Source organism: Neopelma chrysocephalum, unplaced genomic scaffold (assembly GCF_003984885.1).
Source record: "Neopelma chrysocephalum unplaced genomic scaffold, ASM398488v2 Primary Assembly neopelma1_26, whole genome shotgun sequence".
Classification (NCBI taxonomy): Eukaryota; Metazoa; Chordata; class Aves; order Passeriformes; family Pipridae; genus Neopelma; species Neopelma chrysocephalum.
The window spans coordinates 22,967,964-22,987,491 of NW_020897695.1; the positions used below are offsets into that span (position 1 = coordinate 22,967,964).

The following is a 19,528-nucleotide window of genomic DNA, read 5'->3' on the forward strand; positions in this document are numbered from 1 at the left end:
GCTTATAATCTCTTTTGACCTCTCCCCAATGATTTGTGTGTATTTAGCTGTCAGGGCCTGCAGATGGCTAGAGGTTAACTCTGTCCTTTCCCAGTTTTGCTGGATTTTCTTCTCTTGCCCCTGATCACAGCATATTCTGGTTATCCATTTAGAGTCATTGCATATCACCTAGAGGAGTCCTGTAGGCCGCCAATGAATGTTGTCACCAAAATTTTACATGTTTTGGAATTGATAGATGGGTTTTGAGAAAACGCTACTAAGATAAACACTCTTGACTCAATGGATAATGTAAAAATAATCAAAAGTAATCAAAGGAGAATGTGTAATCAAAGGAAGTGTGTAAAGTGGTAATACCTGCACTTAATCATATTTAGTTAAAACCTTATTACAGTATTGCCATTGTAAAATACCACTTTTTTTTCCATTCCCCATGAATGTACCTCCAGCTTCAGAGCAGAGCTCTCGACTTTGATCTGGGAAACTGTATGGTTTGCACTTATTTGTGGAAACATTTGCTTTGTTTGTTTTTAAAGCCAATGGAACTTAAAGGGAAAGTTTTGGGTTTCCTTGGTTCCCCTGAGAAACACTTGTTCATCCTGCTCCCATCTGTGGGTGTAAACAATTGTCCTTTGTCATTGTACAATATCCTCCAGCCCAGCCATCCGAGAGCCGGGCAGCTGTATCCACTGTTGTGGCTGCTGAGCAGGAGACTCTTGCCTCTCCATGAATGATCAGTGAAACAAGGGGAAAAGCCTTACTGTTGCCAAAATAAATGGTGAGGTTTCTGAAACATGTTCTGATTCCTTCCTCTTTTGGTTTCATGTTAGTTGTAAGGAGTCTGAAGAGAGGAGGATGTTAGCAAAATGGTGTCTGGATGATCAGAGGAGAATGGGAGAAGAGAAGAAAAGTGGTGGGGAAGGAAATGATATGGAAACAGGGTGTTGCTGAGGTGATTGTCAGCATACTGATATGTAGGTATGTGCAGGATTGGAGAACTAGAGGCTGACAAAATGTCCTTGGCACCATCCATAATGCTCGTGCTATGTAATGGATAAGTTTCCTTTGCCTGTTCTCCTCAACATTACTTGGTTAATAATATTAATTCCTATTAGTTACAGTGTTACGGAATAGTGAATGGGAGTTTGTCATCTTTAGAGATTTGATTATTTCCAGAAAAATATGGTTTCCTCATCCTCTTCAGATAGCACAACTCATGAGTGTACAGAAGCCATTGCACAGATGAGTAAAAAGCTCAAACTGTGGGTCCTGGTTTTAGAAGGCTTCTAGTAGATACCTAACATGTGAAACATGAATTGATATCAAACATAAAAGTAGATGTTACAGAGGAGTTCTGTTCACATTTTTAAATTCATGTGACAAAGTAGGCAATTGTAACACTTTTTCCTTTTACCCATATTGATTATAAATCCTCCTTTCAATATGATTAGACTAATAAATACTACCTCTTCCAGTAGACTTGGGTCACATTATTACAACTGTATTAGGTTTGCGTGGTTTTGGTAGCAGGGGGACTACGGCGGTAGCTTCTGTGAGAAGCTGCTAGGAGCTTCCCTTGTTGTCTGACAGAGCCAATGCCAGCTGGCTCCAAGATGGACCTGCTGCTGGCCAAGGCTAGGCCAGTCAAAGGTGGTAGTAATGCCTCTGTGTTAATATATTTAAGAAGGGGAAAGTAAGTTGTTGCACAGATGTAATTGCACTCAGAGGAGGGTGAGAAAACATGAGAGGAACAACTAAGCAGACACCAAGGTCAGTGAAGAAGGAGGGGCAGGAGGTGCTCCAGGTGCCAGAGCTGAGATTCCCCTGCAGCCCATGGTAAAGACCATGGTGAGGCAGGCTGTCCCCATGCAGCCCATGGAGGACCATGGGAGGACAGAGATCCACCTGCAGCCCATGGAATAAACCCATGCTGGAGCAGGTGGGTGCCTGAAAGAAGGTTGTGACCCTGTGGGAAGCCCATGCTGGAGTAGGCTCCTTGCAGGGACCTGCAGACCCATGGAGAGAGAAGTGGGTTTGCTGGTAGGACTTGTGACCCAATGTGGGACCCACACGGGAGCAGCCTATTCTTGAAGGACTGCTCCCCATGGAAGGGACCCATGCTGGAGCAGTTCATGAAGAACTGTAGCCTGCAGGAAGGACTCACGTTGAAGAAGTTCATGGAGGAGTGTCTCCCATGGGAGGAACTCCATGCTGGAGCAGGGGTAGGACTCCTCTTCCTGAGCAGCAGAAGAAACAACATGTGATGAACTGCCTGTAACCTGCATTCCCTATCTCCCTGTGCCTCTCGGGGAGGAGGAGGTAGAGCCTGGGAAGGAGGGAGGGGTGAGGGGAAGCTCTTTTTAAGATTTGTTTCACTTCTCAATGTCTTGCTCTGATTTTGATTGGTAATAAATTCAATTAATTTCCCCAAGTCGAGTCTGTTTTTCCTATGATGATAATCGATGAGTGATTTCTCCTTGTCGTTATCTCAACTCATAGACCTATACTTTGTCTCCCCTGTCTAGTTGAGGAGGGGAGTGATAGAGCAGCTTTGATAGGCACCTGTCATCCAGCCAGTGTCAAACCACCACAGCAACACTCCTCCCAGGCTCCCATTGTGTGCTATCTATTCTCCTGCTACCAAAAGAAGGATTTATATTTTTCTGTGTAAATACCTCCAGATTTTGTAAGTAAACTGTTCTCATCTCAATAATATGCAAATTAAAGTGTATGGACATCGTTTTTTTCATGCACTTAGCCTCTCTCTCTCAGATGCATACATGAAGGCAGGCAGGCTGGCTGAACAGTGAGTTGTTTTCTTTGCAGAAGTTCCAAGGACCATCTTTACTGAATTAACTGTCAGTAAAAATGCTGATGATAACCTTTTTCATCTCTAGCTATTCTCTTGTACTGAGGATGACTCTGCTTACTTTGAATCCTGACACAATGCTACTATTTTTTCCTGTGCAGTTTTTTTATAGGACACTGGGCTTAACTAGAATATTTCCTTGTTCTGTACATGAATTTCTTATAAAGCTGTATTGGTGAAATGCTTTTTGTCACAATGGCATTTAAAGGCTCGTAACAGCATATTGTCAGGCCTTCACTTCAGGTCACGTTAAAATGAAGTATCTATCAAAATATTTTTTTCCGCTGCTATTGTGATGTTTCATAGCTATCCAGGCTTTCTGTCTTCTTCCTTGACTAGTCTAGCAGTGCTTCAGCCACCTGGACCACTGGAGCTACCAAGGTTAGAACTGAAGTGGCATCCAGGCATCTGCCGCTTGGTACAGACGAATGCTCAAACCAATCCACTGCAATTCTAGGGAATGTAACAGGATCTCATCCAGCCCACTGATGTTTTACTTGCTGATAATAAAGTGACCTGCTGGATATGATGTGAAACTAGATGACAGTGAAGCCAAGCAACTGGGATTCCTGTCCTGGGATGGGGGCATTGACAAGAGGGCCTGACAGGAGTCACCTGCCGAGGCTGAGAGCCCTCAGAAGAGGTGACTCCTGTCAAACGTGAAGGAAAGGTATCTTTTCAAGGATGTAGTAGTTTCCCCAAGCAGGTGGAATGCCATGGAGCAAGATGTCCAGTACCTGAGAAAATTAGATTTGCTGGAGGTAATTTAAAGGGATTCAAATGACAAGTAGATCCAGATGAAGTCCAGTGTACACAAACCACATGGCAGAAGTTTGTATGGAGCATGCCATTGCTGGAAAGAAGGAGAACAAAGGGTGGATAGTTTGGTTACCAAACTCTGGCTATATGAAGAAAGTATCTCTAACCTACGCACTTGTGTCTTGTCTCTGTAAAGACTGTCCAAGGACCTCCAGCAATTTAAAGACAACTATGAGCAGTTTATAGATGTGTCCCATGCTCTGATAGTACAGACCAGAGTCTTTGCTATTGGGAGCAAGCACCACCCCTGCTTGAGAGAGAGGGTACACACCATTAGATAACCTGTGGTTTTACCCGCATGACCACGGACAGGACATGAGGAAGTGGGATGGAAAACCCACCTCTGCCCTAGCAGCGTGGGTACGTGAGTTGAGAGGAAGAACAACCACCACAGGAAATTCTGCAAGGATAAATGCCACTCCAGTTTCCAGTGGGCAAGTCCTCAGACAGAATAGAAGGGCTTATGTTATTTTTGATCCTCTTGAAGGGACTTCCAGTTCATATTTACAAGAACTGTGCAACGAGTACCATGACCAGAATTAGAGGGACCCTGCCTCCAGCCAGGTAGAGGAAAGGGACTATTGGATCTACTGGACTGTGTGGATCCGATGGCCTGGCACATCAGACCCACAAGAGGCTTTAGCTGACACCGGTGCACAATATACCCTAATGCCATCAAGATATGTAGGGTCAGAATCTATTTCTATGTCTGGGGTGACAGGGGGATCCCAACAGCTGCCTGTACTAGAAGCTGAAGAGAGCCTGACTGGGAACAAATGGCAGCTGAATACCTTGCCTGGTCTCTCAGAGAACCCTTCTGCTGTAGGACTGCTGAGAATGGAAGAACAACAGGTACTGATTGTGACCACAACAGTGTACCATCGACAATACCACACCAACTGGGACCCCGTGAATCCCATCCATGAGATAATTTGTGAACTGGAGAGCCAAGGAGCAGTCAGCAAGACTCGCTCATCCTTTAACAATCCTATATGGCCAGTGCATAAGCCCAATGGAGAATGGAGACTGACAGTGAACTCTTGTGGCCTGAACGAAATCACACCACCACTGAGTGCTGCTGTGCTATACATGCTGGAACTTCAGTATGAACTGCAGTCCAAGGCAGCAAAGTGGTGCCACCATTGACATTGCTAATGCCTTTTCTCCATTCCTTTGGCCATAGAGTGCAGGCCAGAGTTTACTTTCACCTAGAGAGGTGTCCAGTACACCTGGACTGACTGTCCCAGGGGTGGAAACACAGCCCCAGTATTTGCCATGGACTGATCCAGACTGCACTGGAAAAGGGTGAGGCTCCAGAACATTTCCAGTACATTGATGACATCATGTGGGGCAACACAGCAGAGGAAGTTTTTGAGAAAAGGGGGGAAGATAATCCAAATCCCCCTGAAGGCTGGTTTTGCCATAAAGCAAAGTGAGGTCAAGAGACCTGCCCAGGAAATTCAGTTTTTAGGAATAAAATGGCAAGATGGATGTTGTCAGATTCCAATGGACGTGGTCAACAAGAGCAGCTATGTCCCCACCAACCAGCAAGAAGGAAACACAGGCTCTCCTAGGTGCTGTGGGTGTTTGGATAATGCATATTCCAGATTACAGTCAGATTGTAAACCTTCTCTATCATGTGACACAGAAGAAGAATGATTTCAAGTGGGGTCCTGAAGAACGACAAGCTTTTGAACAAATTAAACAGGAGATTGTTCATGCAGTAACCCTTGGGCCAGTCAGGACAGGACAAGATGTGAAAAATGGGCTCTACACTGCAGCCATGGAGAATGGTCTGTTCTGGAATCTCTGGCAAAAAGTAGCCAGGGAGACTCGATGATGACCCCTGGAGTTCTGGATACAAAGGATCCAAGACCTGATACACCCCAACTGGAAAAGAGATACTGGCAGCTTATGAAGGGGTTCAAGCTGCTTCAGAAAGGATTGGCACTGAAGCACAGCTCTCCTGGCACCCTGACTGCCAGTACTGGGCTGGATGTTCGAAGGGAAAGTCCCTTCCACACATCATGCCACTGATGCCATGTGGAGAAAGTTGATCACGCTGATCACAGAGCAAGCTTGAATAGGAAAGCCCAGTCACCCTGAGATCTTGGAAGCCATCACAAACTGGCCTGAAGGCAAAACTTTCACACTATCATCATCAGAGGAGAAGGTGACGTGATATGATCAGCTACCTGAAAATGAAAAGTGATACCCTCTCTTTACTGACAGTTCTTGCTGTATTGTAGGGCTACATCAAAAATGGAAAGTGGCTGTATGAAGGCCTATGTGACAAGTCACAGAAGCCATTGAGAGACAAGGTGGATCAAGTCAGTTTGCAGAGTTGAAAGCCACCCAACTGGCTTTAGATATCGCTGAACAAGAGAAATGACCAACGCTCTACCTCTACACTGACTCACAGGCGGTTGGACCTATAGAAAAAGACCAATTGGCAGCACAGAGGTAGCCCTATCTGGGCAGCTGAATTGTGGCAAGATATCACTGCCCGGGTAGAGAAGTTGGCTGGCAAAGTACAGCAGGTAGATGCACATGTATTCAAGAGTCGGGCCACTGAAAAACATTGCAAAACGGGACAAGTGGATCGAGCTGCCAAGATTGAAGAGTCTCAGGTGGATCTGGATTGGCAATATAAAGGTGAGTTATTTCTGTCCTGGTGGGCCCATGACACCTCAGGTCATCAGGGAAGAGATACAACATACAGATGGGCTTATGATCAAGGGGTGGACTTAACCATGGACACTATCTCCCAGGTTATCCATAACTGAAACATGCAATGCAATGAAGCAGGCCAAGTGGGTAAAGCCTGTGTGGTATGATGGATGATTGTTGAAATATAAATATGAGGAGGCCTGGCAGATTTATTACATCACACTCCTACAAACCCGCCAAGGCATGTGCTTACAGTGGTGGCAACAACCACTGGAGGCTGGAGACATAGCCTGTGCCTCATACCACTGCCCAGAACATCTTGGGCCTTAAAAAGCAAGTCTTGTGGCAACATGGTACCCCAGAAAGGATTGAGTCAGACAATGGGGCTAATTTCAAAAATAGCCTCATAGACACTTGGGCCAGAGAGTGGTTACTGAGCGAGTATGTCATATTCCCTATCATATACCAGCCTTTGGCAAAATTGAATAGTACAATGGACTGTTAAAATACACATTGAAAGCAATGGGTAGGGGGACCTTCAAGCATTAGGATCTACATTTAGCAGAGCCCACCTGGTTAGTTAACACTAGAGTCTCCAATAACCAAGCTGGTCCTGTCTAATCAAAACCTCCACATACTGTACAAGGGGATAAAGTCCCCATGGTGCATATGAGAAATATATCTTAGGGAAGACAGTTTGGGTTAGTGCCGCCTCAAAGGCAAACTCATCTGTGGGATTGTTTGTGCTCAAGGACTTGGGTGCACATGGTAGGATAGGGAAACACCATGTGTACCTCAAGGGGATTTGATTTTTGGGTGAGAACACTCTGTAATGTTGAATTGTATGTTATTGGTTGCTGAATGACACTGCCACTGTATGCCATAACTACCAGGGACAATGAGTATGGCCTGCTCCAGATACACCAATTGTGAGCTGCTGATACAGCTTGCAGCCAGCTAACAGCTCATCAGCTTTCTTGCCCTGGAAGACATCTAGGACGGATAGAACCAACAGTCATGGACTAAATGAACTTAACAGACATCTTGGAAGGATGGCCCTTGACTATGGAAATGATAGCTCTGTGTGTGTGCGCTTAGTTATTTATTTATTTATTTATTTATTTATTTGGATGTTTGGAAGGTGTAAGATCTGGCCATTATGTAGACAGTAGAAGTGGATAATGTCCTAGTTCCAGACAGGAAAGGTTTAATTTTGGCAGTAGCCGGGAGTGGGCATGGCTAGGACCTGGAGGTTACTTTGTACCACCTCACATCATTTTCTGGGGATGGGGAAAGGGATACCTCTTTTGGGTTATGCAGTGTGGCAGAGGGAGCGGTTGGATCTTGCCATGCATTTTCTGCATGGTGAGCATGTGAATCATCCTCCTCTTCCTTGTACACTTTGTCATTAGTATTGTTGCTGTTACTGTTCATTGTCTTATTTCATTGCTGTTTCCAGTAAATTGTTCTTACCTCAACCTGTGATCTTTACCTTTTGTGCCTCCAATTCTCCTCTTCAGCCTGCTGCAGGGGGTAGAAGGAGGGGAAGTGGATAGTAAGCATGGTTTGGAGTGATTCAGTGGGAATACTAATTTGGGGAATAGCATTTTTAAACCACTACAGATCCATATTCATGAAGAAGTTTGGGATACTGTCTCAATTCATATAAACCTGTGTTGGGTGGTTACTTTCCCCTAAAAGTGACAGGCATCTCCAAAAGGGAGCAGGCATTTAATTAGCCACTTTGTGGGATGGTCAGTGGGAAACACTGAGGAGAGAGTGTGTCCTTCTTCTTTGTCCTCTGCAGAGATTTTTGGAGAAGGCTTTTGATTATTTGCTGTTGCCTCTTGAAATGTGCTCATAAAAGTCCTTCTGCCATATTTTTTTTTCAAGAGGAAGAAGAAAGTCCATCTGGAGCAGGGGGATGAAGGAAGGATGGCTGCTTCCTCCTACAGGGTAGCTCAGAGGTTTACTTATGGCTGTGTAGAAGCAGATAGAGCTCAGGCAAAGTCTGAGGGGCACAGTGCCATTCAGCGTCACTCGAACAGCAGTCATCAGCTGTGGAGCTGCATTGTGCCTCCAGTCTAACCTGCCACACACAGCAAAAGGGGTAGAGGACTAGTAAAAAGGGCTCCTGACCACCCCTGTGGGCTGTGGCTTCAGGAAGGGGTTGGGAGAGTCAGTCCTTAGTCCTTGGCTCTGAGGACAGCTTATGTGTGAGATTTTGCACTGGAAGTTTGTTGGATGACATACACACAGCTGTTTTTATCCAGTTGTCTATAGGAAAAAAACAAGAGAGTGAACCGGCAAGTACAGTATATGAATGCTGAAATTAACCATGAAGTTTCCACCACTCCCCCAGGGTCCACTGATATGTTGAACTTTTAGCAGAGCTGTTATCATATATGATGACTCAGGAGCCAAGGGTCTTAAACTCCAGTGGAAAAAACAAGTATGTGATAGGGTTACATATGTGCAGGAAGTGTCTGGATTTAATTATTATCTCTACTCTGTATATAATTCCCTGCTGAAATAGATTCTATTTTCAGAAAGAGAATAAAATAGAAGTTTGAATTTTTACCCCTATTCTTCCTTCTTGGGTTCCCTTCAATCACTTAAGTTCAGGTCTTCATTTCATAAATACTCATCAGCTCCTGGGCTTTCTAATGGTTTGTATTTCTGTATTGCCGATATTGCAGATGTCTCATCATATGTTACAGAGATTGGTTGTGCCTTGCTTGGTACCAGGAAAAAGCTGGGCATCTCAACCCAGGAGAGTTGTTTTCTTCAGAGAGGAGTAGCATGACTTTAGACAGTTGAGGAATTGTCTGTATTTTTCATCTAAAGAACCCCAATGAATGACTGAAAATGAACTGTAAAAGAGAGAAAGGGGATGGGTGATAAAAGCATAACTGGAAACTTTAGGTCCAATAAAAGACCCAACATTCAAATGTAAAAATATGATGCGAATCTGTATTGTCATTATGCATTTTATGTCTAAGCTGGAAAATTAAGATCTGAGCTCACTAATACATAATATTGAATTTGGGTGGCATGTAGTAACTTTTCTTACTGATTACCATTAAATATATACCATAATATATTATTATTAAGCCTTTGTGGCCTTTGACATGGAATATTTACGCTACTGATTGCAATCTCTACCTTGTCAACATCAGTAATACCTTTATCACTCACCAGCTGATAGCAGGAATCTAGATACGTGGGAGCAATGAACACTTAGATTCACAGTGAGATTGTACTCAGATTAGGTTTGGACTTTCAGCTCTTTCCTTGGAGTCTCAGGGTGTTCTCTCAGTGCATGCAGGCTCCTGGGCGCCTGGTATTTATTTGACACCAGATTTCCCCAGGATTTGATTTTTTTCTTTCCCAGAACATCTTTCCAGTTATCTCTGTGTTTGCAGAGAGGAGTTGCTGACCTAGTGGAAAAGGTTGCGTGCTGGTGTAAAGCATTTAGGAAGAGGATAAAGAAAACATTCCCATTCTTTTAAATGCTACCCTTAAATAACACTTGGGCATATGACACCCTGTTCTAAACTTTGAGATTCTTCAGAAGTCTTGTAATAGTTGAAATTTAGCAACAAAGCCTATTCACCTGTTGTTGAATTGTAGTTGTCACAATATCTTAAAACAAAACAGAAGCATGTATTATTGAAACATCGGACCTCTGATTGCCTTCATATACTATTAATTTGACAAAAAATTCACCAGTAATTTTGTAAATAAGCTTTTACTAATCAAGTAAACTTTTACTTCTGCCTCTTCTCTGGAAAAGAGTTTGCAGTTGTTTTTTTTCCCCCTTTAACTACAGTAACATCTTAAAAAAATAAATTGAAAAATATATGTATTTAAAAATCCCCAGCTTGTGTGTGGAATGGAAACTAGATCTTTTCTAGATGGTTTTCTCATGACCGTGTTTTGTATACCTTCACAGTGGGGAGACACCAATGCTAAAATTATGCCAGTCTGAAATAAATTATTACAAGTCCTAGAATATCTTTATCAAAGAAGGTTGAAAATATTAACTTGCACTGGAAATTGACACCAGTAGATCTAAACTTGGACTCAATAAGTGCTCAACCAGGAGCAGAGCGAGGAAGTTAAGTTCCACTATATTCATTTTCAGGTACTAGAATGTCATGTACACATTCATTCATCTGAAATTATTTCAGTTTAAAAAACTTCCAGTTTAAAGCAAATTTGTCTAATTAATGTTCTTACTGAATTGCATGGCACTTAAGCCTTTCATCCTGAATGACTCAGTTTAGAAAGGGAGACTGAAATAATAGGAGAAGACAGTTCATTTTAAAGTCAAGCACTGTCATCTTATTGATTCATAAGCCATAATCTATGTATACAGCAGATATTTCATTTGATAAATTGTGGCAGTAGTGGTCTTTGTTTCTGAAGGCTGGTGGACATTTGAGTTATTTTGAGATCACTGATGAAGGAACTATTTATGAGGATTTACATGGTAGTGACCTGTGAGCTGATTAAAATGGCAAGCTGGATAAGCATTAGCACAATGTCTTTTATACATTTTACAGCATTATAATGGTATCAATTAAATTGGAATTGTCAAATGTATTCTGTGTATTTTAAGGCTGTAAAAATTCCTATAGTCTATTACCAGTGCTTCTTATTTAGCACATGAAATAAATACATTGGGACTAAAAGTTTCAAGTTGAGTGTTTTAAAAGCCAGGTCCTGGAATTCATTCTTAGTCATTTGACTAAACAGAGCTTGATTCTCGGAAGTACTGAAAAGCTGTTCTGAATTCAGTAAAAGCTCTGGAATCCGTGCATGGGTTGTTGTCCTCAGATCAGGTCAGAGTGAGTAGAAAAAAGGCCCAACAGAGCAGAGAGCTTTCCCACAGAGAAAGAGAAGAGAAACTCCAGGATGTCATGAACAAGAACAAAAGCAAGGAGCAACTGTAGAAGTCACCCTGAGGATTATGCGTATTTTTTCAGTTGATGCTGTTAAAAATTCATATTAATTGCTTTAAAGGACCACATTTCATCCTTCATTCCTGCAAGACTCTTGCTGGAGATTGTGACGATTATTTACATCTCAATTTATTTCTCAGCCCATTAGCCATAATTAAAAATAGAATTTTGCACTCTCCAGAGTCCTTTCCTAGAGACTTTCACCTTGTAGATGAAAGGGGATTAGATAGGATGATTTATTGGGCTCATGTACATTCCCCTGAGTGTACTGTGGCACTGAGCTGAAAGAAAGCTGAAATGATATCCAGTCTGGCAACCACTCGCACCATGAGTTGAATAAATCCTGTCCCTGGACAAAAACTCTGTCCTGTTCCATCCAAATTTACTTAAATTCCTGATGTGTGTGGGCTCTTGGTAGCACGAAGTTAGGGTTGAAGAAGGCAGTGGCTGTCCGCCAAGGCAGTGTGCCTTTAGGATGCTGGACTCTGTACCTGTGTTTGTGTTGTCGTGAAGTGCCTTAGGCTGTGCCAATGAAAAGTGCCAAAAATTATTTTTTATGGTTATGACATTCAATCTTGAAGAGGGAATTGGAAATGATGTTCAGAATCACAGATCTGACATTTGATCATTGCTCTGCAATTACTTTTCAGATTTTTAGGACTTTTTGGTACTAAAGTCAAATAGAAATACAGTCATAAATCTGGCAGAGGCTTTGCTTTCTTGCTTGCTTCTCCTCTGCTAAGTCAGAGAAACCAAAAGGAAGAAATATGTGGCTCTGCACAGTTACTACCACAACATCAAAAAATTTCTTTGAGGTGATTATTCTATGAGAGGAGATAGCAAACCTTTGTTATCACATTTGTTAGGGCAAGGTTTCAGGACCATGCTGTCTTTTGAAACATTTCTAGGTGTCTTATTGCTTTCTTAGATGCTCTTAAAAGTGTGCTTTTTTTTTGACTCTGAATTCTTTGTCTTTGCTAGGTACTTAAGAGGGATCATCCTGAAATACTCTTGATAAAACCCCAGCTTATTCATACCAAAACACCTTTTTCTTCAACTCAGAGTGATGTCATGCAATGTGTCTCACAGGAAAAGATAAAAGATCCTGGCAAAAGGATGCAGCTGGCTAGGGCTGTTTCCCTTGCAGGAAAGGATACTGGCAGGAGGGTAATTTACTGGGACTGAAGTGTATTGATTTCCGCAGACCCCTTATTGCAAAAATTTCTGATGTCCAGAATGAAATCTGATCTGAAAGAGAAGGAAAAAAACTCTACCACCCTAGAGAAACTGCTTGTAAGAGCACAGGATTGCTGATAGCATCCCAGCTTCAGGACCCCAATTCTAATTCAGTGAAAATTTGCACCAGTTTAGTGAGATCCAGTCTATACAGACTGGGACTTTATTGCTATTACTGACTGAACCCTAATGGCATAGTTGTTTCTGTTGATAGTTTGAATTCCTTGGATATTACACTGGTTTTAGTGTCCTTCAGATATTTTTTCCATTAGTGAATCTGTGCTGTCTATATGCTATGATTTTCCAGGGATGCTTTTTCTTGAGTAGGTTAAAGAGATGTCTTTAACCTGCAACACTTCCTCAGCATAGTGGCATTGTGGTGAAAAATGGTGATTACATGTAGAAGCTCATTGTGGAAAATATATCCCTTGGCACATCCAGTTCATTAGGGCTATGTAACTGATACAAAAACCACATACAGTTTTCTTGATTTGCAGGATTTTTTAGTCTATCTCAAACCTGATTCTCATTACATCTTTGGACTTCCTCCTAGAAATCAGGAATACTTAAAAGCAATCTGTGGTTTGTGTCCTCAATATATGATTCAACCACTGGAAGAGATACATTTGGGTAGACTGAAAGAGGACAGAACTGGTTGTGTTTTCAACCTAAAATAGTATTTCTCCAGATTGCGTTTGGGCAAATATTCTTCTCTTTATGTGCTTGCATTGCAGACAGTCTGTGGTGTACCTGTGAAGCAGAACTGTCTTGTCTCCATCTGGACATATCCCACAGACTGTTGCCTTCATTTTTGTAGGATTGTGAGCAGAAGGAACTGAACATGTGGCAAAATTAATAATTGGGTAGCATTCGTAGTTTTATTCTTAATTAGGGACAACTGGCTATGTAGGAAATGAATAAGATGTTTTTATTACAAGCAGGGTTTTCCATGGTTGCCTCGTGCCGAGATACCTGGAGATCCTTTTATTTGGGGAGTTGGGGAGCCATTTTGTGGCCTAGGACTGGCGGGCTGCTTACTGTTCTGCTTACAGTTACCTATTGCTGCTTACTATTCTGCTTACAGGGTTGCTTACAGTTACTTTCTGTTACTTACAGTTACAGTGTGAAGGTGGGCAGGAAAGTACCTAAGGCAGTAAGACCAGTCTGGGCTCACTGCCAAGGGACCATGCGGCCGGGGGGCAGGGAAACAACTTGATAGGTTGATTAAAACAACCAATGGACTGCAAGAAGAAGACTATATCACCTTTTAAGGAAGAAAAGAGGGAGGCTTGGCATGGGAGGAGCGAGGGAGTGGTTATGTAAATCAAAGGGTCTTAAAAAGGCTCGTCCCTCCCATTTGGGGTGTGCTCGGACCTGGTCACAAGTTCGGTGCACCCAGCGTGCTGGTAATGAAGTTCTTTGTTTCACTTTATTTGGCTGTCTCTGAAATTTTAATTAGAGATATTTCTCACAGCTGTGTGAAATGTATTTCCTCAGGGCTGTGGTGAGGGAGAAGTCACAATTTCACCACTAAAACAAAGCGGAAAAAGACACCAGCAAACAAAATAGGCATACTCTAATATTCATTGAAGTCAATAGGAAACTTGCCTTTTGACTTTAAAGGGCGTTGGACTTAACCCTGCAAGATCATGTTAAAATGCTTTGAAGTGCTTAAGTACTTATTCTTACCATACTGCAGTAATAGAGCCAGAAAAACTGTTGGTGGTTTTAATTTAACCCACTCCATACATTTTTAATTGTGTTTACATAGTTGGTTGCATACAGTTGGATTAGGTGGCAATTTGCCTGATGATTTGTGTTTGACTGTTGCTACATAGCATGCTTTTTCAATAGTTGTTTCTCTCTTTACAGTCTTCTTGTGGGCTGATACAATCCTTCCTTAAATTAATACACTTCTGTGAAAGCAAAGCTAGCGACTTCTGTGAGTTGTAGTATTGTTATTTAGTGGTCTTGGTATGGTACAATTCTTACCCTGGGGACGTGACTGTGGAAGGGGCTGCAGGCATGAGTGTCTCTTCTGCTGAGAGGACTCAATGCTGCAGAGCATGCGTGGTCCTTTTTGTGGGACTTTGAAGAGGTCACCGAGCTATCGCCACTGCTGTTGTGTCTGCTGTTGATTGGTGTCTGTTACCAAGAAAGCACAAACCACTCCAAGCAATGCACAGTTCAAACTTGGGGCACTGGCAGAAATTGGTGTTAGGGTAGGGAGTTTAAGGGCTGTCTGAAGGCTTCAAGATGCAGGAGAGTAAATGTTAGCCAGCCTGGTCTCTGTTATTATTCACCCAGCTAACTGATGATTTGGGAATTTGGTTAGCCACTAATCTTTGTCTGACTTCAGAGATCTGTGGCCCCTCAACATATTGGAGAGAGCAAATTGTTGCTTTGAAACAGATCAAATAGAGTGGTCTGAAAGCCAGTTACTACCCATCTGGAAGATGCTATTTAAATGGCATTGCATCTCAATTGCTTCTAGTGTTTGGCAGGCTGTGTTCAGAGAAGACCATTACCAATGCAAGGCGAAGTTGAGAGCTGGCCCATTTGGAGATTTGTTGTGCTTACTTATGATCTTTATTTATTGCCTCAATTTCATCTGCACTGATTACATGCTATGTTTTTAAGTAACTAAAATTTAAGAGGAATGTCTGCCTATGAAAAGATAGAGCATTTGCCACTTCTGTTTTCTGGTAAATTGGATTTTGAAAGTCAGGACTGAACAGAGCATAATGAGCCCTTTGTCCTTGCACAGCAAACTGAATTTAAGCAGTGCATGTTATGACAAATGGTATGAGTTTTGTGGCTTGGGCTCCAGCAACAAGAAAAGGCAATCCTTTTTTCCCATCAGCCAAATAATATGGTACCATTTAATACATCTGGTATGAAGCCTAAGAATAATAAGTATAATAAAGAAACTGAAAACTTTCTTCTATTACAAACTGCAAGTGGGGGGAGCTGTGAATTTTGCTTTGAGAACTGTGCTGGAAGATGACTTTCCTTGCCCCTTCAGGTCTGTAGTCTTATTTTATAACCACAGTGGTATTTCTACCTGTGGGACCCCTGGTGGCCTAGTGGTTAGCATGCAGGACTCTCACTGCTGCGACCACGGGTTCGAATCTCAAGTCCCCCGGGCAGATGGTAGCTCGTTAGCCCTGTGAGGCCATCCATCTATGAGAAGGTCACTCTAAACAAACCTACGTCCTGAGGACCTCACTGCCATTGTCCAAGCTTGCTTGGCCCCGGCAGATGAACCTTAGGATTAAAGGGTGGGCTCAGTTCAGCGCAGGCTGTGTCTCACCTAAAAAATCCATTGCGCAGGCTGGAAAGGTAAAAGACCTTTCCCCAAATCTTCGCTCGCGAAGACTGGCCATTATTATTATTATTTCTACCTGTCCATTCATTTCACTGATATTGCAAAACAACAAAGGAAGATGGAGGGTTTTTTGTTCTTTTAATGTGCGGAGCTCACTGGAGGTGACTTCAGTCAAAGTCTAGGATTTAGAAACCCCAGAGATTAAGATGATTTGCTCTTTGCTTCTGCAGGATTATTGGAATTGCTTTCTAATTTATTTTATTTTTTAAGAAAATGTCTTTTATTGAAAACCACTAGATTTATAGATGTGCCAAGTATGCCACTGCTTCTGTGAATTCAAGAGTAGGTCCCAAAAGAATGACTATTTTTTTAAAAAATCTATTTTATATTTTTTAAATCTTCTAACTTATTTGTTATATGTGCTTATTCCTGTTTGGCCTGGAGAAGAATAAAGGAACTAGAGAAACCTGCCTTCTGTCTGCAGTGTTGAATCTGGTTTAATTACATGTTTAATTAAGTGGTCTGGTTTAATTGAATGTATAATTGTTGTAGATGGAAACCTGCTTGCTTATATGCATTGGTGAAATATCTGTTTGGTTTCTCATACAGAAAAGAGTCAAAGACGTCATCTCTCCAATTGTATTTGAAGCTGCGTACAGCCTTTGGGAACATGCGATAGAAAGAGGAAAAGAGGACAAGGAACTACCTGCTCTCAAGCCCATTCTCCGTTGGAAGAAAGGACAAAAGATAGCACAAAGGAATCAGGTCAGATTTGGACTACATTATTTCCTTAGAAGACCTGTGGCTTGAACTGACAGCAGAGCTGACTGTAAAAGTGGATTGCCAAACTCTGGGTCATTTGCAAAAAGTAGCCTTTTTGTACAATCCCTACTGTTGCTAACATCACTGCTGTTCCATAACATAGTAAAGACTTGTGCTGCCAAGACTGGACAGCAAAAGGTGAGGCCACTGTCTTGTTTCAGGGTGTCTGTGCTGGGAAAGGAAAGGATAAGAAAGGTCCTATTCGTCCTGTTCTTCCCTTTTTGCAGGAAGTTCTAGTGAAAGGCTTGGTCCTGGCCTTCTTTCCAGGTTGAGCTTTTGTTAGTGCTGGAGGGACAGAGCTGACTCCAGGAAGGGACATGGGAACTGTGTGAGGGGAGAACAGCAGGCAGAATAAAGAAAAATTTGCCTGGCTCAACTACCCTCTTCTTGAGGATTCCTCAAGTCCAGTCATGTGGCAAGGGAAACCTGCTCCAGCTGTCACTATAGGACATGGGATGGTTTTATTTCAGAGAAAGTAAAGTGTAGGTAGAGCCATCTGCATATTAGGCTCCTATTTTGTTCCACTGCAATGCAGAGAAACACTTCTGTCATTAATTTTGGTGAGAATGAGAGAATTCCCTTAATGTTGAAACACTCCTCATTTAAAGGGTAGAAATTCTTTCTATTATTATTATTATTATTTCATTTCTCTCCCGTTCCCCTTTCTCTCAGGTTGTTCCCTAGGGGACTGAAGTGCATGTGATTATTCCACTTCTCGTTTGTCTGTCTTGATCTCACTAGTATCTTTGAAAAATGCAGGCAAACGATTTCAGGTTTTGACAGAAGTGATCAAGGAAGTGCTTATGAAGGTATTAAACACTTTCAGGATTCACGAAGCAGGTGCTTGTGTTGAGGAGAGAGACCTTGCTAGTGACCTTTTGAAAGCCACCATTTTCAGTGTAGCCCTTGTAGATGCAAAACAATCTGCCAAGGAAGGAGCCTGCACGACCATTCAACCTTCCCCCATGCCAGCACCGAAGCGTTCAGCCATGAAGTTCAAGGCTTCTCAGGGAAATCAAAGTTCTTCTGTGGTAGAGAAATCAGAATTGTGGGGTAATTTACACTGAAAGGATCCTCTGTAGCTCCAGTTCCTTACTCAAAGTAGAGCCAACTTAAAATTTAAATTGAGTTGCTCAGGGTTACATCCATTCAAGTTCATTTACCAAAGCTTACATAATTATGATCTGGCATTACTTGTGAATGCAAAACTTCTCTTTTTTTTTTAAGTAGCAAAAAGTCTGTCCTAGAGTCTGAGGCTTTCAGTAGTGAGTGGTTAGATCTGATATTTAACCCTAGGAAGTTCGTGTCTACTAAGTGATGATAGCATCATAATCTGTAGCATTACTTTCTGATGTTGCTCATAAGATCCCTGAATACTACTTAAAAGAAGAGTAACTAAAATGTTTAAAGATATTTGCTTCGTCATATACCCAAGTGTGTTGAACTGTATTTGGTTATAGTCCTTGTACTTAAGAGACATGAGTATTAATTCAAGTATGATTTATTTTTATAAACGTATGAATGAAAGATACATTCAAGAATTACTTATTTTTATGAAGAGAAATTGTATGACTGTTATGTATATGAATTTTGTATTGTTGCAAAAACATGATGGGAATTTGTGGAGAACTTTGGAACTCGAGTAGTATGCTGAAAGCCTGCGTGTTACATGAACAAAGCTGCTTGTATACTTTACCAGTAAGCTTAAACTCAAAAGGTCACATCTTGCTCTGCAGTTGTGGTTTCAGATCAGTATTAAAATACCTAAATGCTGAGATTATAGAGCAGAAACAAAAATATGTTAGGAATTTCCCTGACTTGTTTTCTTGTGCAGTTTGGGTGAGAGGGAGACAGTTTAACAATCCCTTTCCATTTGCTTTCCAGATGTTGTTCACTTAGCTTAGTAAGAAAAGGATTTTGACATTGGGTATGCTGGCGTGTTTTCAGCTAAAGGAAGTAAGAAAAGCTTCAGAGCTAGTGTGGCAGTCATGGTGACAAAGCCCTGATGGAGTAACCTTGGTGCTGGAGGCATGGAGGTGTGGTGCTGGGGTCCTCAAAGGCCAATTTCATGGGAAAATTAGGATGTAGCATTCTCTTTCAGGATTCTTATTATATTCTTAGTAAAATGGTTTTTAAAAGCCAAGAGCTTTTATAATAAATGATTTACATTTTCGAAGAATCTAACGATTTTGAAGGAACATTTTGGAAGTCCAATTTAAGTCTTAGTGGTTTCTGTTTTCAGAAGATACAGCACAGGTGAGGTCAGGTGGACAAAATTAATGTTAATGTTAATACTAATGTCTTTAAATATAGCTGGTTGTTTGTTGTTTTGGAAAGTCCTAGATCCTGTTGATCCAGTAAGACATGGCATTTGCTAATCAAAATTGTTGCATATGTTCATTCAAAACACCATTTAGATAAGGATACTTTTCTGAAATAGCAGGTGACTGGTTTTTGTGAATGAATGCAGGAGAAGAAGCTGGAAGTAGCGAATAGCTGAAAAAATGGGAGGATACCATCACTGAGCAGGAAAGGGGGAGACTTCCATTTTTCAAGATCCTGCTACAGCTCTGCTAGACCTTCTTGAAAAGCCATACATTTTGCAAACATGGACTTTATAGTCACCTAGATGTGATTTTATTTAAACTAAAGTGATGTTAAAGCTGAAGTGATCTCTTTCACTGGTATTTCAGTTTTTTTTTCATGAACCAGATGTTTCCTGCATACGTCACCTCCCAGCAAGAGTGTACAGCCCTATGACTCACAAACAAGGAGGTAGGAAAGCCATCAAGAGGCCTCTTGACATAAGAATTGAAGATT

At 41.8% G+C, this 19,528-nt stretch overlaps 1 protein-coding gene across 1 annotated transcript in view; it reads left to right on the forward strand.

The window, feature by feature from the left end:
* ITGA9 (integrin subunit alpha 9) overlaps positions 1 to 19,528 on the forward strand; it is a 219,326-nt gene that overhangs the window by 94,838 nt on the left and 104,960 nt on the right. The window contains exon 16 of the mRNA XM_027675915.1: positions 16,496 to 16,651. Within this exon, the coding sequence (XP_027531716.1) occupies positions 16,496 to 16,651 (156 nt within the window). The remainder of the gene's footprint in view (positions 1 to 16,495; positions 16,652 to 19,528) is intronic.